The sequence below is a fragment of the Perca flavescens genome, chromosome 6 (assembly GCF_004354835.1).
Source record: "Perca flavescens isolate YP-PL-M2 chromosome 6, PFLA_1.0, whole genome shotgun sequence".
Classification (NCBI taxonomy): Eukaryota; Metazoa; Chordata; class Actinopteri; order Perciformes; family Percidae; genus Perca; species Perca flavescens.
Window position 1 is genome coordinate 22,347,948 of NC_041336.1, and position 22,289 is coordinate 22,370,236.

General features: G+C 39.2%; 3 protein-coding genes across 4 annotated transcripts in view; all 3 read right to left on the reverse strand.

Moving 5' to 3' along the window:
* Positions 1 to 6,805, reverse strand: part of LOC114557360 (sialic acid-binding Ig-like lectin 12) — a 26,445-nt gene extending 19,640 nt beyond the window's left edge. Inside the window, exons 1-3 of the mRNA XM_028580789.1 lie at positions 6,694 to 6,805; positions 989 to 1,348; positions 79 to 256 (exon numbers count right to left, since the gene is read on the reverse strand). Coding sequence (XP_028436590.1) covers positions 79 to 256; positions 989 to 1,348; positions 6,694 to 6,805 — 650 coding nt within the window. The remainder of the gene's footprint in view (positions 1 to 78; positions 257 to 988; positions 1,349 to 6,693) is intronic.
* Positions 5,999 to 22,289, reverse strand: part of LOC114556550 (uncharacterized) — a 27,294-nt gene continuing 11,003 nt past the window's right edge. Inside the window, exons 11-15 of the mRNA XM_028579526.1 lie at positions 10,808 to 10,907; positions 10,654 to 10,689; positions 10,509 to 10,545; positions 7,134 to 7,229; positions 5,999 to 6,989 (exon numbers count right to left, since the gene is read on the reverse strand). Of these exons, the coding sequence (XP_028435327.1) occupies positions 6,954 to 6,989; positions 7,134 to 7,229; positions 10,509 to 10,545; positions 10,654 to 10,689; positions 10,808 to 10,907 (305 nt within the window). The 3' untranslated portion in view covers positions 5,999 to 6,953. The remainder of the gene's footprint in view (positions 6,990 to 7,133; positions 7,230 to 10,508; positions 10,546 to 10,653; positions 10,690 to 10,807; positions 10,908 to 22,289) is intronic.
* LOC114556590 (myelin-associated glycoprotein-like) lies at positions 10,989 to 12,894 on the reverse strand. 2 transcript variants are annotated; one of them, XM_028579581.1, is made up of 5 exons: positions 12,187 to 12,894; positions 11,876 to 12,031; positions 11,658 to 11,727; positions 11,344 to 11,540; positions 10,989 to 11,072 (listed from the first exon to the last, which is right to left on the reverse strand). In XM_028579581.1, the coding sequence occupies exons 2-5, from the start codon at positions 11,924 to 11,926 to the stop codon at positions 11,049 to 11,051; spliced, it is 342 nt and encodes a 113-aa protein (XP_028435382.1). In that variant the 5' UTR covers positions 11,927 to 12,031; positions 12,187 to 12,894; the 3' UTR covers positions 10,989 to 11,048. The 2 variants fall into 2 exon arrangements, with proteins under 2 accessions (XP_028435382.1, XP_028435381.1); XM_028579580.1 differs by having other exon boundaries at positions 11,008 to 11,540; positions 11,876 to 12,894.

The window sequence follows — 22,289 nt, forward strand, 5'->3', positions numbered from 1 at the left end:
GGTCTCTGGATGTTGTTTGGTGCTACCCTCCATGGTATGTTACAGTACACTGTAAAGGCTTGAAAGTTTATGGTAGATGTTGTTCTCCACTGGCCATCGTCAAGCTGGTGTGGTTGGACATGTGTGTGTCCAGTGTGACTCAAGGTGAAGACAGGAGGAGAGGTGGGGCAGGAGTGAGACACTGAGCAGGATGCAGACACCTTATCACCTTCCACTACCTCCTCTTTCACAGAGAACAGGATGGGATTTGGTACACCTGTAACACCAAGAAAGATCATGATAGGCAAATGCAAAGATCATAAGGCTACTATTACAAGTAAGGATGATCGTGTTGTCTACTGGGCAATGTTGTGTATTTTGAAATGTTGTATTGGCCCTGATGGGCTTCGATATTTAAAAATGAAAATTGAAAAAGGACGGAAACTTAAAAATCCCAAATCATGAGAAATGTTGACTGAACTAACAGGATTGAACATTTAGGAATTCTCAAAATGGGCATTTGGCCTCCATGTCATACATCTTTGTAGAGAAATGAAACTGTTTCAACTGTGTTTTGATCAAAGTTATTTAAAGTGAGAAGAGGGCAGTTACAATAGCACAATTAAGGAAGTGAGAAACCAGATAGTTGGTGACTATTGAAACCTAAATGACCGCTGTTACCAACTCAGTAGTATTGTCAAAAGGACTTTGTTTAAAGTTATAGTTACAAACTCAGCTTTCAAAGACAACTTAAATAAACCATCAAGGTAAACACTGCTGTTAAAACGTGTTCTTATTATTGCTTTGGACTACTGACTGTTTGCACAAATATAATATTTCATATGATGTAGAAGAAGTAAGTCAATAACATCAGGAAAGTAACCATTGTTGAATTTTCTCAATTTTCACTAATGCAACACTGGAATTAAAAAGAGACTTCTGAGAAAATGCAGGAATCAATGAACTGTACGGTTACAGAAGTCTGGTAAAAGTTGTTAATTTTACTTACTCATTGTAATGGAGACTGTGTTCTCTTTGTAAGAAAACTTTTCATAGCCTGCCATTTCAATCCTGAAATAAAATGGCCCTTGGTCACTTTGTTTAAGGGGATCAATCTTAAATGAACAGTTCTTCTGACTGATGTCTCCCAACAGCTCTGTCCGACTCCGATACTGCTGCTTCACTGTTAACTTGTCTGGGTGATAGATGATCTCATGTTCCCCCTCGGCCCACATCCCAGTGAATTCAGTGACCACCCTGCCTGGATCTGGGTAGTTGAACGAACAGGGGATCACCACACAGGATCCAGGGAGACCTTTTACTGAGGACGGCACCTTAATTGTCCAAGATGAGCCTTCAGTTTTAGAACCTGTAGTAAAATGCAGAGGAAAATGTAACAAAGAGATAGCAGTGGTGAGAAGGACTTGCACAAAATAAAATACTAATGATAAAACAACAAAAATACTAATAGCTGACTGTTTAAATTGACTTCTTGTGAGCTGAAAAGGTAACAACTTGTTATACAGTGTAGAAAATGAACCATGTGCAAAGGCACACAAAAAACAGAGGCCACTTGAGAAAGTCCATGTTGTCCTCTCGGGGTCAGACCTGCAAATAAAGTGACAAATATTTTCAGACTTATCAGGTGCCGCTGTCATTTCCCTCTGATGAGAGATGACTTGTCCAGTTTTCATTCCACTTTGTATACACCACACATACACTGCCGTTTTTTGTTTTGTTAGACATACATTGGGGAAGTCAATTAATCATCAAGTCCCCCTTTTCAAGTATGTAAAAATACTCTGCTATGATTAATATTACAAGAAATATTAACTCAGAAGAAGTAAAAAAAATCTTTTTTAAATAGGGCTGAAAGCACATCTACTTTTTCTCCCTCATTGAGCGCTAGAGTTAGGACAGCTCCGCGGCGATAGTTTTGCGTCCTGTCTGAACCAGATTCAGAGTCTTTTTTTCTGGAAAATCAGCAGACATATTCAAATGGCAAGTGTAGTTAGCATTCTTATATTTGTTTATGTAGCTTGTTAACTTGTTAGCTTGTTTCTGGCAGTGGGTGACGCTCTTGCTGTACTGACAAGTCTGCTCTGAGCTGGAGGTTGGAGGAGCTGAGGTTTCTTTTTTTTTTTTTTTTTTCTTTTGGCATTTTTAGGCCTTTATTTTTGACAGGACAGCTTAAACTGGGCCCATATACAGAGACTGGGCCTCTGTATATGGGCTGGCGCTCCACCAGGTGAGCTACCTAGGCGCCCAGGTTTCTTTTAGAGCTTTTGCATATTAGACAGTGATTAGCTTTCAAATCTGTGACGTACCAAATCAAACTGGTCCGGGATGTATTTTAATCTCAGATTTTATGGGAAGTGCACGGACATCTCCCCTTTTAGTAGAGGAATGTGAAAACACCTCTCTAGTGGCAAACTCGATTTTGTCACTATAGTGACACAGATACAGGTCAGTATACAAGCATACAAGCTCAGACATTTTAGGGGACATAACAACATTTTTAAGTGGAGGGGATCTTAAATCTTTTTTTTTTTAACCATGTCTTGTGCTCTGACCTATTGTCACTTAAAGGAACATGCTGATTTATTGGGACTTTAGCTTATTCAGCGTATCCCCCAGAGTTAGATAAGTCCCTACATACCCTTCTCACCTCCGTGCGTGTCGTAACTCTGTCTGATGCACCCACTGCTAGCCTAGCTTAGCCCTGATCCTGGAGGTAACCGGCTCCATCTAACCTACTGCTCCCAATAAGTGACAGCAGGGGCGTCGGCCTGGGGGGAAAAAGAGGACTGAGTACTGAGGGCCCTCATGTGAGTAGGGCCCAAAAAGATGCTAGAATGAATAGCTGTGGATGCGGGGAGAGGCCCATAGAAAATGCCTTTCTAAAGGGACCCAGAATTTCGTGCTACACCCCTGAGTCACAGCATGTACAAATAACAAGGTCACATGAGACACAGCCATATTCTAACCGTATTCATTCAAACCTTTATTTAACCAGGAAAAAACTCCTTGAGATTACAAATCTCTTTTACAAGAGGGTCCTGGCAAGTGGCAGCAGCTAGGTTTCAAGAAATACAAATACAATAACGAAATATAAACATAGACACACTTTCACTCATAATATTCAAACACCAATGTCATCATAAAGAAAATCTGGGTCCTAAATCAATTTAACAACAATGACAGACAGACTGCCTTTCTGCAAGGTCTTTTAGAAAGCCATTAAAAGAATAAAGTGAGACCAACTCCTTCAACTGTAGCTCATTCTGAAGCTGATTCCATGCAGATGGTGCTGCAAAATTAAAAGCCTTTTTGCCAAAGTCAGTGCGGGCTTTAGGGACTGACAATAAAAACAGATCCTGTGAACGCAAGTGATATGTCCCTGCAGACCTTGGGAGGATGTAAGCATTCAGATAAGGAGGAAGTAATCCTAGTACTGCTTTATAAATAAAAAGATGCCAGCGCATCCAACACCTAATTGAGAGGGAGAACCACTCGACACCCGTATACATACTGGGAACTAATTCTCAGAAGGCGAAGCACTGCTACTTCTGCTACTTGGGCGGAGTGATTTACACCTGAGAAGCCCCGTGGTGAGGAGCAGAGAGTTCGCCTGGAGTTCGCTCGGAGTTGGAGTAATATCACTCCGCCCAAGTAGCAGTGCGTCAGACAGAGTTACGACACGCATGGAGATGAGAGGGGTATGTTATGTACTTATCTAACTCTGGGGGATAGTCCCAATAAGTCGCCGTGTTCCTTTAAGCTGTATACTTTTCAGGTTTTATTTTCATAAACAAATAAGAAAGGGACAAGTGTCTAATCAGCTCTTATAAATTTAATTTTGTTTTAAATCTTATCTTTGTTATCCATCTGAGACCCTCGGCTATGTCACAAGGTGTGCCACCCTTATGCTCTCACTTCCTTCTTTGGATATTTGATTTATTTTAGTAATCATGACTTCTCCAATTTTATTTTTGTAAGGCATATTTCCCACTTCGTGAAGCCTAGACGCCTTGAGCTCATCGTCACCGACCGACAACTCTCATAACATATTATATAACATATTTTTTCAGCTTATTTTATTTATTTTGTTCAGATATGATGAGCAGAGACAATGCCCACTGAAAAATATAAAACAAATGTCAAATTAGCCAAGATGCTATTTTACATCTGCTGTCCCTGGACTGGTGGTAAGAGGTCACTCTAAAAATATAAAAAAAAATAAGCTAAAAATAATACCATGCTGCTGAGTTCAATGATACCTCACACAAGGGTATACGTTAAACGGTTCAAATGTTAGGAGGCGTGGCCTGAGTAAGTGAGCATGGTCATATTATAGGGGCTGGCTCAGTATCACATGTAGACCACACAATCTGAGTTTCATATAAATCGGATGATGTTTGTCATATAAGGCGCATTTCCTGTTGCCAGCGGGGTGCGCTATGACCAAAAGTCAATTTTGGCCTGTAGGTGTCCTCAGGCCTGGACCCTTGTCCATCATGAGAAATTTCGGGCAGATACGACAACGTACACTCAAGTTACAACAATTTCTTTGTTCATCGCTAAACACTCAAAATGGCCACCACGCCACGCCCACACCGTCTTACGAAAAGTTTTTCTTTTAATAACTTTTCATCGTTAAGGTGTCCAGACCAAGTTTGAAGTCCATCGGATGACATCTCTAGGAGGAGTTTATTAAAGTATAGCACCTTGACTTTTAGGCCTACTTCCTGTTGCCACTAGGGTGCGCTATGACTTTAAGTAAATATCGGCCTTTATTTGTCCTCAGGGTTGGACTCTTATGAATCCTGAAAAGTTTCGACCCAGTTGGACAACGGACACTCGAGTTACACCCACTTCCTGTTTCGGCCGCGAAACACACAAAATGGCCACCCCGCCACGGCCACGCCCTATGACGAAAAGTTTTTCTTTTAACAACTTTTCATCTTTAACTTCGTAAGATGGCACAGACCGAGTTTGAAGTTGATCGGATGAAATCTCTAGGAGGAGTTCGTTAAAGTACGACATGTGGAAATGGCCAAAATTGCACTAATTTCGAACTTTGACATCAAAATGGCGGACTTCCTGTTGGGTTTAGGGTATGGCTCTAATGAAGTTTTTTGTACAGGTTGACATGCTACATATGTGTACCAAGTTTCATGAGTCTACGTTAAACGCACTGCAGGGGCTCAATTTCTTTAACTTTCTAGGGGGCGCTAGCGAGCCATTTTTGGGCGGCTATTCCCGAAACCCTTAAAATACGTAAATTTTCACCAGACTTGATGCGACTGCCAAATTTGGTGAGTTTTTGAATATGATAAGCCCCTCAAAAAGCCAATTCATTTGACGGGAAAAAGAATAGAAAGAAAGAAAGAAAAAGAAAGAAAGAAAGAAGTTATAATTCCTTCAGTTTCAATAGGGCCTTCGCCGCTGTCGGCGCTCGGGCCCTAATAAAGACAAGAACATTTTGTCAAGATCAACAGGAGCACACACACAAGCCGAACTTTCAGACCATATAACAAACAAGGCACAACAGCATAGACATACATTTTTGATAGACATACACAAACATGACATTGCTGGGACAGTAACAAGCAACAGACATTAGCCTGACTAAACACTAATGAAACAGACAACATCACAGGCATCGCACAAGAAGCACAGACAGGCAGAGCAGAAAGCAGGCAGCAAGATTAGTGTCTAAATGTAATGTTGACAGTGCTGACTACTTGTTGGCCACTTCTTTAAGTTAAGTTTAAAAGAGGCAGTTTTAAAATGTCTAATGTGAATTGGTAGCAGAGTTTCACCCTCAAACAGCCATGTGTGTGAATTAATTAGTCTGCTTATTCAGCTGAACAAAGACAACAATAAAACGCAACACAGATTAGACCACGGAGTGCAAGGACCCATTTTTGCTCTAAAAAATAAATCAAGAGGCTGAAACAGTGTTGGCTGGAAGGTTGAATGTATTTGTCCAACAACATTTCTTGAACTGTATTTGCTTCAAAGAAATTTCTTCTAAATAACCTTGACAATAATGTGCTAAGATGTAAAATTGATGATATGCAATCATGTGATACAAAGATGAAATATATTCCTGAACAGCAAGTGCTGACTGAAAGCAATGACATGTAAACTCCTTGAAAAGTCCATAAACGTTGCAAATGATATATATCTATTATTATTTTGTTTTATTTCTAACAAGAAAATTACATTAACTCTACCTTCACACCATGTGTTTCACAGATGCAGCGATGTTAACACAGGATTTCCTTTGCTCATTCAGCCTACAGCAACGTGATGAGGTGTTGCATGTGTGATAATTGCTCAAATTGATTTTTATCTGAAACTATAAATGTTATTTTTACGTTGGCTATATCACACCCAATCGGTTTGACTAGATCACACCAAATGCACACAAAAAGGAACATTTTTCACTTTTTCTTCCATTTTACACAAAAAGGAACCAATCTCATTTTAAATTTGCACAGATGTCTCACTTCCTGTCCATATGATCACACCAAACAGTGTTGTGGTAAAAAAAAAAAAAAAAATGGCCCTCTATGCCAGACCTCTCCTGTTGCAGCGGGATCACTGGGGCTTTCTGCAGTTACTCCTGAAAACATTCCAACTGACAGGATCTTCTGGCTGAGTTGTAGACTGAATTGTTCACAGTGATGTCAGTCATTCATGGACCTTGATCTCCAACATAAGCAGGGTTCAGCATTTCACCCCTGTTTGGATAAAAGCTGTCGCTCTCTTGGAGATCTAGGTTCACGTAACAGATTCTGCGCGTGGGGTGGACCATTTCAACAGATAAACTCTGCTTTCCTTTAACTCGCCAGCGATTCTCCTCGCGTTGTGTCAAGAAGTCCTCGAGCTTGACTGTTTCCTCCTTCTGGCGCCCCCAGGACAGTTTCCTGGTAGTAGGAAGGATGAAGCCAGTGGACGCTGAGTTACCCATGACAGGAAATGTGCTTGGGTTGAAAAGTCTGTGAATCAAAAACAGAACAGAAAATTTACCAAATGAAAATGACACATTAAATGAAAAAATTCAATGCTAAACTGTAGAATCCACACACACCGTTTTTTTTTATCTGGAAAGTAAAAAATGTCACAGGGATGTCTGTCCTCACCTCTGGTTTATCTGTTGAAGCTCCAACCTTGAATGAGAGATGGTCAGGTTCATCCATTTTAAAGACCTGCTGGGCCGATTGAAAGCCTGACCTCATCTGTCATCAAAGGAACAATTAATTTTATCCTTCTGGATGAGTTAATCACTGCTGATGAATGGATTTTGTAAGCTGTTTGTATTAATCAGTCCGTCAATCAATCATCGGGAAATTTGTCAATCACAAACACACAATCAAAGCATTACATGTCATCATGTTAAAAATTGTATGTATGCTTTGCAAGCTTGGGTCTTTATCATCATTTCATTGATTTGGTTTCGCTGTACTGTATTGCACTATGTATAATATAAAGTATACAGTAAGTACAATAAGATGTATTCACTGAATGCCTACAGGAAAGAGTTACAGTCAAATGAAAAAGTTATTCTGTTTTAGAATTGCACTTCACGTCATTCCTCAGAAGGTATTTGAAACCTTCTGAAATTTGAATTGTATAATATACAATAATAGATTCTCCCACATTTTATGTTCCCCATGAGATGGTTTACGTCACTTTAGCCTCCAAAGCATTCCAACTTTTCAATGAACATATGGCTGGGATGTTTGAAATCAGGGACTGTATTGAAATTATTGGCCACAGAATTTGATGTACTCACATTGCACCCACATTAGACAACAGAAGTGAAATTAGCAATCTCCAAAATGTATGGCAAACTCAACAAAATGATGCATCTGTTAACCTAATTTTAGCCATTCTTTATTTTTAAATGAAGAGCTGTCGCTGTCTCTTTCTATGACACAGCTCCTGAACTTCCCAATTTAAAATGTAATGTTTACCATAAAAACACCCATTTTGTTTCCTGGAAAGATCTCTACATTAAGATGCAATGGCATTGATGAATGAAAGACAAATTCTTCTACAGTTAGCTGTATCAGATGATACCGAAAAGTGATTGTTATGTAAATGTATTTTCTCTCAGAGTACAACACTTAAAGGTTAAAAATGGCAGAGATCTTTTTTCTTCTACACGACTCAATTTGAGCTATCTAGTTGTTGAGGAAAATACAATCATTTTCTTTCCATCACACTTGTCACCCAATTTAGTTTGTTTCCTCTTCTTGTTTCACTCCCACCCTTTCAGGACTTCAGCTAGTCTTAAAGCACCACCATCTGACCGACATGACTGCATGAGTACTGAGAGGGGGCATTCTGGATAAAACCTCTATGGAAGTTAAGTTTGTAACAACCTACAGTCTTGTTAAAAAAAGTGTCTCTCTGGTTGAGTAAGAAAGTAAGCAGCAAATATCTTTTCATAAAAAGTATATTCATGAGTCAAAGTACACAGAATGACAAAGGTTTGTAGAGATAAAATGTAGTTTTTATATTTTGTGTTTGTCATATTTCAGCACAGTGTCATCACCGGCTATAATTATCATTTGAGAAACACAAACGCAAATACACATTTACATGCCAGTTGACAGTGAATACATTTTTTACTCACAACCCAATGTGTTTACAGTACAAAACGTTGCTTTTCAGGGAACTATGCTGCTAAAACATTCAAGCTTGTCAACAGAATTTTATATCTTGTTTTTTGTCTTTATATTTGTAGATTATTCTTTTCATTAACATAATGCCGTTTATCTGAAGCTAACATGTGAATTAGATGAAAATGAGCTTGTCGAACAAACATATTACACCCTGAAGCAAATAATTTGCCTTTTGACTTAAAGGGACAGTACTCAATAATCAGAAAATTATATAGCAGGAAACAAATATTTGCTATGTAAAGATATAGTGGAGTAATGGTGTCCTGAGTACAGAAGGAAGTCACACTCCTGTGTGAGTCAAGTTGTCTAAAATAAGCATGTTGAGTTAAAGCTTTAGTGCGTATGGTTTTTATATTAATCAACTTCCATTACATTCAAGCTATTGCCAAATGAGTTGATGCAAAGCTAATTAAGACTATCAGCTCCACACAGCTCTCTGTGTATTTGTCAGTATGGCTATGTTCAGAAACTGTTCTCGTCCGGTGACTTTCGCGTGGAGAAAATCTAGTTAAGATAATTACCTCTTCTGAGGAGTCCATCATGTATTTTTTGATACTCCGTGTACTCTTTGGCTACTAGCTACTGTGTGGAGGAGGGGTGGGGGTGGTGTGCGATCAAGGAAGGCTTGTATCATGTGGATGCACCGACAGTTTTGTTATCATTACTTAGAATTCCTCCTGAAAGAGACAGGAACTACGCACTATAGCTTTAAACATGCAAAGAAACATGACAAATGTAAAACATTGGGCTAGTTATCACTACTAAAGAAATAATATAAACATTTTTTTTTTTTTTTTTTCTATGACAGTATGATTTTAAAAACAATGTATTCAACACATTTGATGCAAAAAAAAAAAATCAGAAAAGTTAACAATACACAGATAACATTGTAATTTTGCATTGACTGACCTACATGGAAAGGTTCACTTGGGACATAGAGTTACTAATATCCAATATGTGCATGTAACACTGACCACTACCCAAAGGACATTACTCTCCCCCCCATGCTTAATATGATCTGTGCATAGCATACTTAAGCTGATTATTACAAACAACATGTGATTTCCAATTAATATGTTTTTTAACAAAACATGAAATAATAAGTAGTTAGCACTAAAAGGTTTAATTACAACTATATTTGGATTTATTATTAATCACAATGTCGTCAAAATAGAGACAGATGAATAATAAGAAAACATTTATCAATACCAGATAATATCATATGAAATACCAGTTCTAAATTGTGTGCAAAAGACATTTATTTTGCTCTGTGTCTGCTGAAACTGTGTGTGCAGAAGCTTATTTTTGAATTTCATGAATTTCTTCTACCCCCTTGTGGCTATAAATGTATTGTTGCATCTTTAAATGTTTTTTTTTTAAATGGTTCAACTGTGAGGACATCACAACAAATAAAGCAAACTGGGAGGTTTCACATATTTAAGTGAAGTTCTTTTTTTTCAGTTCTCACTTTTAGATTCTCCTCCTAATTTAAAAAGAACAGAAAATAAGGCATTGCCATTTCACATAAAGATAGAAGCATAGATCGTACCGTAAAGAAGAATAAACGTCTTACTTCTGCAGAGATATGCAAGATCAATGAAGCATTGGTGTGTAAAGGTTACGATTGATACATTACAGAACTAGTCACCAAATTGTAAGATAAAAATCCATAAATAAATTAATTTTGCCTTTAATCAGAATGGCCTAAAATAATTTCAGCTGTTTATTGCTCTTTTAAAATGCAATCCTTGACAACCTGTAGGCTACCCCCCTGCTCTCACATATTCCAGAAATTTTAGGGCTAAAATGTACAAAATGTTTTCTCACCTTCGAGACAGTCTGGAGTCTGAAGTTGTTCCACGCACTAAATGTGACAAATAGATAAATAAATAAATTCATGAATCACATTCTAATGAGAGAAAAAGAATCAGTAATGCACTAAAAACTGGATCTGATATATTTTTCTCTTTACCTGTCTTCTTGATTTTGGAGCTCTGCTATGTGTTTCCTTAAGCAGACAGAAAAAGCGTTTTTTTTGAGGAGCACTTAACAAACTTATGAATTAGACTAATGAAATATATTCCTACTTTATTAATCTCTGTAATATAAGTAAGTAATAAACTCACTTGTATTTTTTCACCATGAAAATGCAGAAGACTGCAAAGATCACGGCTGTACCAAACACTGCCACCGTGGGAATGATGATGTGGTTATAATTTTCTGTACCTGAAAATAGACAGAGCCGTATTATATTGCACAAATGCAAAGAGGATATCCTCCTCTTTGCATTTGTACGAACATATTTAGTCTCGTCTCGTCTGACGAAATTAGTGTAGGGTCGATCTTGAGTGGACGTCTTTAGGTGACTCAGTGTAGGATTCGGAGGATCACCTATCAATGAAAAAAAAGGAAAAGCAGATAATTATTGTAACATAGAAAATCAGTATAGATTTATGACATTTTGGAAAGTCTGTGACATGCAGAGCATTCTGAACTCGACACAACTCTTCACAAAGGAGAAAGAGTCCTTTTTTCGTTCTAGTTCGATCCGGAAACAGAAAGGGCCGTTGTCATGATCTTTAATGTTAGTCATTTCTAAAGAGCAGTTGTTCTGACCCAGATGTCCCACCAACTTTGTGCGGACGCTAAAGTTTTCCAAGACCTGCATGCTATCCTCGTAATAGATGCGTTTGTTTTTATCAGTTGAAAGATGCCAGATCCCTCTGAGTCTGGAGGTGGGCAGCTTCTCTTTAGGATGGGTGAATGAACAGGGTACCACAACACAGGATGTGACCAGGGCGTCAAGTTCTTTTACAACACTGGCCCTCCATTCTTCAGTAAACACAGGGCTGATAATAGCTGAAAGAGGAAGTAACAAAGAAAGAAATGAGCTGAAGCAGGTCTCTTTGACACGTTGTGTAAGTGGGGTGTATGAATGGATGAGATAGGAAACAAAGAGGTGACCAATTGTGTTACCTGCCACAAGCAGACAGAATATCATTATCTTTGTGTCCATATTTCTCTGAGATTTTTGTGGTGTAATACGCTGTGGTGTTTAAATAAAAAGAAAAGCAAAATGAAGTGGGGTAAAAAATGATGTGCAAGGCCACAAGTATGTTGTTTTGTAACCCTGTAAAGAATCTTGAGATTCATGTCTATGAAAAGCCTAATACAAATACATGTCAATTACTTACTTGCATGCCAATTACAATACAGTTTGCGGTCATGGACAGTTTTGTTGTCATTACTTAGAATTCCTCACAGGGTGGCAGAAACTACGCACTACAGCTTTAATTACATTATGTGATCTGACTTTATTCTCTTTTTCCTTCCTTTTCTGTATTCAGTGACTGAAAGTGAAAGAAAAGAAATCCAAGTATGTTGACAAACAATTATGATACAGTAATAATAAAAAATATTCAGAATTAGGATAAACATATGGATCATATTGTTCATGCTGCTGTAATATTTTCACATTTTTCAAGTTTTAGATTTAACTACTTACCAAAATTGTGAAATTCCAAGTAGCTCAGACAGTCTCTGTCTTGGCCTACTGTGTTGAGACAGCTTACAGTAAACAACAACAACTGCAGTGTCCACGCTGGCAAGATGCAGTAGGCTTAATATTACCTCAACAACCATCAACAACTCCACAGCAAGTAGTTCTACTCAGTGACACTGGGAACAGAGACTCTTTTATTTTCTCTCGCTCTCTGACTCACTTTTAGTAATATGATAAGAATATACAGAGGCACAGAATACACCCTGTATTATGGGGGGTGGGGGAGGAAATGCTATTAAATCTTTTACAAAAGCTTCTTCAGCAGACCCTCTTCTTGACTTAAAAAAAGCTAAAATACAATACCCCTAATATCTCAAAATTGGGACTGTATGACTATTATGTGAGATGCATCGTATAAAAGAGAAAGAGAGTGATGTATCATATAAAAAGGGATTAAAGTAACATCAAACAGATGGCTTTCATGTGTATTTGGCCCTGCTTATCTCTGTTTCAGGGCTCCGTTTTTCCCTATCACAGTCAAAAGAGAAGCTAATGTCAGTTATCCTAATGCATATTGATCTTAATGTGATATGGCTACTAATTAAACATTATCTCTAGCAGAGAGGACTTTTTACAAAGGTCTAACCGGGGATTTCCACTGGATGCGTAACGGCTGCGGAACGTCTGCGGAACGTCGACGGAGTCATTAGGTTTCCATTAAAGTCAATCTGTGTATTTCCACTGACTGCGGAACGTCTGCGTCCCTACCATACTCCGTCCCAGTTCCGTCAGTCCGCAGCCCTCCGGAGCAGATACGCAGAGCTTCTATTTTTGACGGACGACGGAGAGATCCGCAGCAATTCAGCACACGGCAGATAGTGCGGGACAGGAAGTGGAGCACAGAAACAAAATAAATATCCGGTTAATTTTCAAAATAAAATACACCGTGCTCATGGCGGATCATATTTCCCTGCACTACACCTTGAAAACACAGCACTGAGTCGTTTCCCCTCTTCCATCCTCTGAATGGAAACAAACTGTTGTTGGTTTTGTGGTTCAATTCTACCTGAATTCGTGAGATCTCGTTGGGTCCTCGTGACTACAGCTGTCAGTCACGGCCGCAGCCGTTCCGCAACAAATCCGACCCGGTGGGTATTGACGGACGGCGGAGCACGCAACCGGCACGCAGCGGAGCCGGTCAGCAGCCGTTACTCATCCAGTGGAAATCCCCGGTTAGTTCTATTCAGTTCTGCACACAAGCTTAATTCCTTCAGTCCAAACTGATCTGGACTAACTAACTTTATAATCCTGTCACATCCCACATCAGCAGTTAGGTTGTGTTTTCATTTTCTAGTCAATATTTGTCACATCCTGTTACATTTTGAAACACACTGTGTCGCGATACAGGTCGTCGTCTTATCCATTTCATATAACTGTCATTTAAAAATTTTTATCCGAGAGGGGCAACCAAAGTTAGTCCGTCAGCAGTCTCAAAGCTGATAGTCTTGCATTGCCATACCTATTGCTACGCCAGAGCTAGAAAACCAAAGCACTAGACACGGTTTGAAAGAAGAATTATTACAAACTTGAATATTGCGAGCAGGGAGGGAACTAGATCCAAAAGGTGGGGAACTGAAGTTGGGAGTCCAGACAGGGAGTAGCCAGGAGTGATGTGTGCCAGGGTGGTGTGGAACAACACAGCTAGGAAAGAGTTCAAAAATGTACTGTGTTGAGGCAGGAACTGCGAACTGACACAGTTTGAGCAACCTTCAGGCAGCGTTATACCCTGTTTGCACGTACATGGTTATTTTGAAAAACTGAGACATTTCCCTTCGTTTGTGCCCTTCCTTTACACGCAAACAGAGAATTTGCCTCTGAAAACGATTCTTTCTAAAAACTCCAGCCAGAGTGGAGATTTTTGGAAAACTTTGTTTGCATGTAAACTGAGAAAAACTGAGGTTTAGGCAGCCGAGAAGAGCTGCTGTCAGTACCCGATCCGTTCCAACTGCACAATCCGTTCTGCGCATGCGCAAACATCTTGCGCATGCGCTGTGGTACGATGATTTACGACACTACCCGATCTGTTCCCACACTAGCCTCCACCGGGAAGCTTACGTTAGTTTAGCTAATAGCTCATTCACGTTAGTTTAGCTAATAGCTCATTCACGTTAGTTTAGCTAATAGCTAATTTGGGCGGACCGCTAGGTGATTATAGCGGTCTGCCGCTAGCCTCCACTGGGAAGCTAACGTTACTTTAGCTAACAGTTCATTTGGCTAACCGTTAGCTGATTGTAGCGGTCTGCCATCCGTCAACCTCCACAGTTAAGCTAACGTTAGTTTAGCTAACAGCTAATTCGGCTAACCGCTAGCTGAGACAGCATGCAAACTTTTAAAAGACCCTCAAAATAAAACTTCAAAACAAACGTTAACATATATAACAGCTGTTACGTCAGTTCTGCTTTACTTGTGCTCATTTAAAATACAATCACTCAATACTTATACATACAATACTTATATACATGCCATTATGTTTGACTTAACGTTATTTTAGACTGAATCTAGCTGTCCGTTCTGCCTGCACGATCCGTTCTGCGCATGCGTTATTTGTCGGCTAGCGGTTAGCCGAATTAGCTGTTAGCTAAACTAACGTTAGCTTGGGTGAAGGCTAGCGTGGAACAGATCGGGCAGGTCGTAAAACGGGATTATCATCTGCGCATGCGTGAACATCTTGCGCATGCGCAGAACGGTTTGTGCAGGTGGAACCAAGGGGGTAAGCTTCGCTTCAGAACGCGAACCTCCAATGGCGCCATTTTGTTGCTACGAAGCGATCCCCTCCTGTTAGCATTACACTGACCGCCATTTTTTTTTTACGTCACTTGACTGCGAATAACTTTACATCTGAAGCGTTTAAAGACTCTATTTGTCCATTGTTTATTTATAAAGAAACACGACAATGTATAAAAGGCTCCATTAACTTGTACCTCACGTTATAGCTCCGTAGCAGACGTTTTTGTAAAAATAAGCTAACGATTGTGTCATAACCAAGTGACTTACTGTCGCACAGTAGAGGAATTACCGTACAGTACAGGAGAAGCTCGCAGGCAGTTTCGACTTACATTAGCTGTTTAGGTTTAATTACTAATGTTAACTAGCATGTTAGTTAGCAATAATTAGTCTGTGCTTATGTTATCTCCTTACATATACCTACACTCTGCGTCTCTGTAAAATTGGAAATGATTGAGATTTCTCTTGTCACAGCTACCAGAAGACTTACAACTTTCAGAAACGTTGCTCACATCACATTTACGTTGTCTCTGTCAGTTGGAGGCTGCGCAGTAAAGCAAGTGATCACCGGAAAAGTGCTTCTAATAGCTTTCACTGGTCTCCGTCAAGAGCAACGGGGTCTATTGGTCCATTGTATATATGTCAATGGGTGGAACGGATCGGGTACTGACAGCTGCCTCCGAGAGAAAGAGGAAGTGATTCGTTGCTGTTGTTGCTATTTTCAAGATTCTGATTGGCTAACGTGAGCTTGAGATTCTCGTTACACTGCCACCTAAAGGTTTGGCATGCTCTTAACAGCATATATACACGGGTTCGTGTAAACAAACACTTTTCTGAAAACTGACAGGTGTGCACAATGTTATTTTTGAAAACGAAGCAGTTGAAATGTCCGTTTATGAAAATAGCCGGCCACGTGTAAATGTATCCTGAGTGTAGAAGTGCAGAGGTCTTGTAGGCAGTCTTGATTGCAGAATAGGAGACATCTGGTGAAGCTCCACTCAGGTCTGGCACACCTGACTCTGTTTGAGTAATCAGTCCTAGCCACACACTGACAGAGAGGGACAAGTTAAGCAGAGGCCATGACACCCATCAAAACAGTGCTACAGAGTAACAGAGCTTGTGGCTAACCATTACGTTCATTAAGACTCAACTGGTCATGTCTCCTTAAATGTAAAAGGCAGCTTTATTCATTCATCTAAAAGTAGAATGTCTTTATTATCAACATCCACGTTTGTCATAAATGTATTATTTTAAGATATTGGGCGGGAGGTCTAAAGAAAATAGTAATACTTATGGTGAGGGCTTGCTTATAAAACAAATTTAACAGGGAATGTAGACCCCCTTTCTCCCTCCTCCCCAATAATTTTAGTACAGTCCCTTTTCACTTGAAGTGTCTGGCGGAGCACCAATCAAAGACGCTGCTGAGCTGGCCTGGCCCTGCAAGCCAGCCTCCTTTGAGAATTCTTTATCGATCTTTCTACCTCCCTTTGTAGAATTTATTTTTTTACTTCAAAGATAGCTACCTAAGTAATAATTATAATTGAACATTCCTGTAGTGAGTTTGTGATTATTTGGCTAAAGATTTATATTGCTTTGCTGACACATTTTTTTTTTTACAACTTTCTTGACCCACATTAGATGGAGCTGTTCCTCAAATGTTACATATTGGCATATATTGCTTCATCACAGTCAGTCTGTATAGGAAATAAGATTAACTCACTCTCTTCTCTCATGTAAAGAAATAATAAAGGAATGAAGAAAAATGTACATACCTCCATGTTGCCATACACATGATCATCGACGTAAATGCCAGAGCACTGTACATCATCATAGCACCTTTCTATTCTGAGGACAGAATGCACATTTATTATGCAAGGTTTCACTTTTGACATTGACATACCTCATGCGAGGTATTGGTGCTAGCGCCCTTTATATAGAGAGTGTGGCCAACTAGGGAATCGAATGTTCTGAGCTATGCAATTGGTTCCAAGGTGGACACGGGTTTCGTGGACTCCATGTTTGATACCAACATTCATCTGATTCCCATTGAATCCCATTGCAGGGAATAGTGGAAACATTTAATAAGTTATTTAAAAAATGACATAAATCACTGAAAGAATGCCCAACTGTTGCGTATTTATGAAAGACAGGGAAGCAGCAAAAGATTTCACAAGTCCCCCCGTGAACCAAAAAGAAAAGTATGGGAACTGTTCATTATTGTGAGGTAAATGTCAATTTCTCTCTTCGATATGATAACAAATTACATAGGACAAATATAGTAATACCATCGTTAGCTTTATGCTAGCGTTAGCTTTTTTGCTAGCCCTCCATGTACGTAAATGCTTGTGATCTTGCCATAGTCATAGGGCTTTTGGTCTCGACTGAATCCAGGTGTCTTTATTATGTTCATAATAATATTGGAGGGAAAGTGAAACATAGCTTGGACGGGGATGTTGTTCGGCTTTTCACAAGTTTAGACAGCTAGCTAACGCTACGCCGATGTTTGCTAACGTTAGCACAACAGCGTTAGCCTAGCCTGCTAGGTAAATATTACGACTGCCTTTGGAGTTTCCTATATCTGCGTCCACGTTGTCAACATAAGACCTGTGGCGTTAGTGCTCCTTTTGTACCATAATTTTATTGAATTAAATATTGAGCTTCACTGAGATGGGTGGGTTTTTGTTACGTTACACACAAAGCTAGCTATAGTTAGCCTGTATGCTAGCGGACATTAGAAACACTGCTCAGAGACTTATTAGGCGACGTGGTCACTCACTACATTGGGCATTTTTTGAGGCCCATTTACGATATAGAAAAAAAATATATACACTGGAATATTTCCGTAAGGGCCTTTTACATATTGACAAACGTATATGCCTGTTTATGGTGAAAATAAGCAATTTATTTCAAGATAGCATATTCGCCCCATAGGGTTACACTGTAGAGTCATCTGACGTTGGTATCTAATATGGCGCCCATGATTTGAGCATTGACATATATAAGGATTTGAGTTGGCCACACTCTCTATATAAAGGGCGCTAGTTGGTGCATCCTTAGACCTCCCCCTGCTGGCAGAATAATAGAGAGCCGAAGTCACGCCCTTCTACTTCCGGTCCATGGGACCTTAACTCGGAAAAAATATGAACGAGAGTCAATGGAGAGATAATAATTTTTTGATCCCGTTTGAATTGAGCCATGGATTACAAATATGATGTTTGTCAATTTAAAACATTATTTTTCAACCAAAGTATACCAAGTATAAGACTGTGAAAATACGTAATTAGAAAGACTAAACATTTCAATGTCTCATGGATGACGTCTCGCTGAAGCTACGATGTCTGTGTGTATCGTACCAGGGATGTAACGTTACTCTAATGAGCAGAGGATCTTGCTTGTTCTTTTGCTTATCTGCTGAAAACACTTCACTGGATAAAACACAGCAGTTAAGATTACATGTGTTGTGGAACAGAGCTAAGCTAGCTAGCGAGCAAGCCAAGCATCAAGCTAGGTGAGGTAGATTGTGTGAGACGGGAGATGTAGTTCACTGAGCGGTTTCACACAAAACTAAGTGGTCATATGACAAACCTACGGTTAACTGAGACTTTCTTCGGTTGAAAAATTTCTTTTAAATTGACGAACATCATATTTGTAATCCATGGCTCAATTCAAACGGGATCAAAAAATTAGTTGCTTCTCCCCGTTCACTGCCGTTAATATTTTTTCTGAGTTAAGGTCCCATGAGGTCCACCGGAAGGGGCGGGACTTCGGCTCTCCATGGTGTTTAGTTTAAGAACCTGAAACCCAACGATGTATGTATGTTTCTAGAGTCTGTTCACAATGGTATTTTTTTTTTTTTTTTTTTATGTACACATCTTTTAAATGTCTAACAGCAATCACATTTCAATGCTTTATTTGAAAAACATAACTTACCGTTTTTTAACAACTATCACTGTTATTAAAAGCATCACCAAAATCCCTCCTGCTCCAGAAGTGATGATAATATGAAGATTCTGCATCTTACCTGTCCAAAGAGAAACCATGTAGTGTAATTTTACTTTTTCTCAATACAAAGTTCATTCCTTCAGTCTTCAGGTGAATGTCATGCGCTTCTGAAAATAAAAAAAATAAAAAACGTCCTTACTGTAAGGTAAAGGGAGTGTGGAGGGAGGTTGGCATTACCCACGGTGTTGTTTGCCAGACAGTAGACAGCCTCAGAAGATCCAAACTTTGCCTGCAGAGTCCCAATGGTAACAAAGCCATGTTTATCTGCCTTGATGCTTGGCAAGACTCTGTCAGAAAGCACAAAATAGACAATGCTGGGAGGCTTGGACTCCGCAATGCACACACACTTTACCATATCTGCCTCTGACGAGCAGGAAGAAGCCGTCTTAATCTCAGGGGCATCTGTAAGCACAAGGAATGGAGTTATGAGTTAGTCTTCCTTTATTATAGTACTTTTTATATATGTGTTTAAATTAAAACTCTCTCCTTATTTTTACACTTGTTTATTTACATAACACATTAAGCTGCACAAGGGTTGAATTGCCTTGTCCTACTGCATTGATGGCAGTACAGTACAGAGCTCCTGTGTGTCTGGAGACATTTGGAAGCATGTAAACGATTCCTTGATGCAGCTGATAGCTGGTGGCAGGGGATGAACATCACTGGAGCATCTCAGCCGCACAGCTTCTCCCTCCTTTACATCTGACTTGTGCTCAACCGTCACATTTACTGGGGCATCTGCATGGAAACATACAATTAACCCTTCATGATACCATGGTGGAGTATATTTTGTAGCCTACTCTTTTACAAAGTATATGCCAAAGCTGAGCTGATAATTGACTCAAAATGTCAAATGTCCACCTCATGTGGGTGCTAGAGGAAAAGTCAGGGGATCAACAAAGTCATGGATGTATCCTCTGGGTACCACCAATGTTGATTACAAAATGTCATGGCAATCCATCCACTAGTTATTGAACTATTTCAGTCTTGACCAAAGTGGTGGACAGGCAGAGCTATGCCACTATGGGTAAAAAAGCAATCGGGAAGGGCCAAAATAACTTCATAAAGTTTTTTATGTGTCTATAGAAAATACAGAGAAGCAGACATAATGTGCTGTCCTTCATGCAGCCAGCTAATCCAATATACAGTAAGAGATAAAATAATACTCTTTTTTTCCATTGCAGATGGATTCCTGATCACTGTTAATCCTCTGACAGTGACAAAACCTGATTTAAGAAGCTTCAAAGCTACTATATTTGAATGTATGTGTGTTGATAAAAAAGCTTCCACATTGCTAAAGAAAACCCTAAATCCAGTAGGTTATCTCATCACACTAACATTTCTACCCATCTGCTGTAGGCCTCAATGTGGTTTGGTTTCAAATTTGGATCTTTATTCTCTTTATTGGTATTTCCTTGCCCCAATTTGTTCTAATTCATTTCAATGTTTTTGTCACGATTGTGACTTTCTGTTGTTTGTGTTTCCTGTTTTGTTTTGAAGTCTCGGTTTTTCTCCCTTGTCATGTTTTTTTCCCGCCTTTGTAATTATCTGCCTCGCCCTAATGTGTTACACTTGTTCCTTTTCCTTACCCTGTGTATTTAGGCTCTGTGTTTCCTCTGTGTTTTGTCGGATCATTGTTTCTGTATGTCGGGTTCTGTCGTGCTTCTCTAGTCTTGTAAGGTATGTTTGTCGGTGTCCCAGACCCTGTTTACACGTACATGGTTATTTTACAAATGGAGACATTTCCCTTTGTTTGTACCCTTTGTTTACATGCAAATGGAGAAATCGCCTCTGAGTCTTTCTAAAAACTCCGTCCAGAGTGGATATTTGAAATCTTCGTTTGCATGTAAACTGAGACAAATGGAGGTTTAGGCAGCCGAGAGAGAGAAAGAAGAAGTGATTCGTTGCTGTTGTTGCTATTTTCAGGATTCTGATGGCTAACATGGGCTTGAGCTTCTCGTTCTTGACTGCATTGACGGCATATATACACGGGTACGTGTAAACAAACACTTTTCTGAAAACGGAGAGGTTGAAATGTCCGTTTATGAAAATAGCCGGCCACGTGTAAATGTGCACCAGTTTGTTTCCATGTTCCTGGTCTTTTTGTGCTCCTCAGTACTATGCTGTTACTGGGTGAGCTAGAGGCCGCCCCCTTTTTGCCTGTGACTTCAGGACACCTTTTTGTTGTACGTTTTTGCTTATTAAATCTTTGAACACTACTCTGCTCTCGTTTCCACTGCATTTGGGTCCAAGCCTCGCCTCTGCTATAGTGCTATATACTGTATAATAATAGTATCCCTTACTTACTAAGTTACAGTGTTTAAAGCATCAACTGTTATCAGAATCAGCTGTTTCTGGTCTATTGGGCAATGTTATGTATTTTTTAAAAGTTGTATAGGACCTGATGGGCTTCAATATAAAAAAAAAACAATCTTAAAAATCCCAAATCATGAGAAATGTTGACTGAACTAACAGGATTGAACATTTAGGAGTTATCAAAATGGGCATTTGGCCTCCATGTCATACATCTTTCTAGAGAAATGAAACTGTTTCAACTGTGTTTTGATCAAAGTTATTTAAAGTGAGAAGAGAGCAGTTACAATAGCATAATTAAGGAAGTGAGAAACCAGATAGTTGGTGACTATTGAAACCTAAATGACCACTGTTACCAAGTCTGTAGTATTGTCAAAAGGACTTTGTTTAAAGTTAGTTACAAACTCATCTTTCAAAGACAACTGAGATGGTTTACGTCACTTTAGCCCCCTTTTTGCAGCATTCCAACTTTTCAATGAGCATATGGCTGGGATGTTTGAAATCAGGGACTGTATTGAAATTATTGGCCACAGAATTTAATGTACTCACAGTGCACCCACATTAAACAAGAGAAGTGAAATTAGCAATCTCCAAAATGTATGGCAAACTTAACAAAATTATGCATCTGTTAACCTAATTTCAGCCATTCTTTATTTTTAAATGAAGAGCTGTCGCTGTCTCTTTCTATGACACAGCTCCTGAACTTCCCAATCTAAAATGTAATGTTTATTATGACAACACCCATTTTGTTTCCTGGAAAAAATCTCTATATTAAGATGCAATGGCATTGCTGAATGAAAGACAAATTATTCTAAAGTTAGCTGTATCAGATGATACCGATAAGCGATTGTTATGTAAATGTATTTTCTCTCAGAATAGAACACTTAAAGGTTTAAAATGGCAGAGATTATTTTCTTCTACATGCCTCAATTTGAACTCATTGTTGAGGAAAATACAATAATTTTCTTTCCATCACACTTGTCACCCAATTTAGTTTGTTTCCTCTT

Bases quoted from the DNA above. Each gene is read 5' to 3' on its own strand.
- LOC114556590 (XM_028579580.1), bottom strand. From the start codon at position 11,926: ATGACAACAAAACTGTCCATGACCGCAAACTGTATTGTAATTGGCATG. The intron at 11,728-11,875 runs GTAAGTAATTGA...TAAACACCACAG, and splicing joins GTATTGTAATTGGCATGCAA to CGTATTACACCACAAAAATC. The intron at 11,541-11,657 runs GTAACACAATTG...TTCCTCTTTCAG, and splicing joins ATTCTGTCTGCTTGTGGCAG to CTATTATCAGCCCTGTGTTT.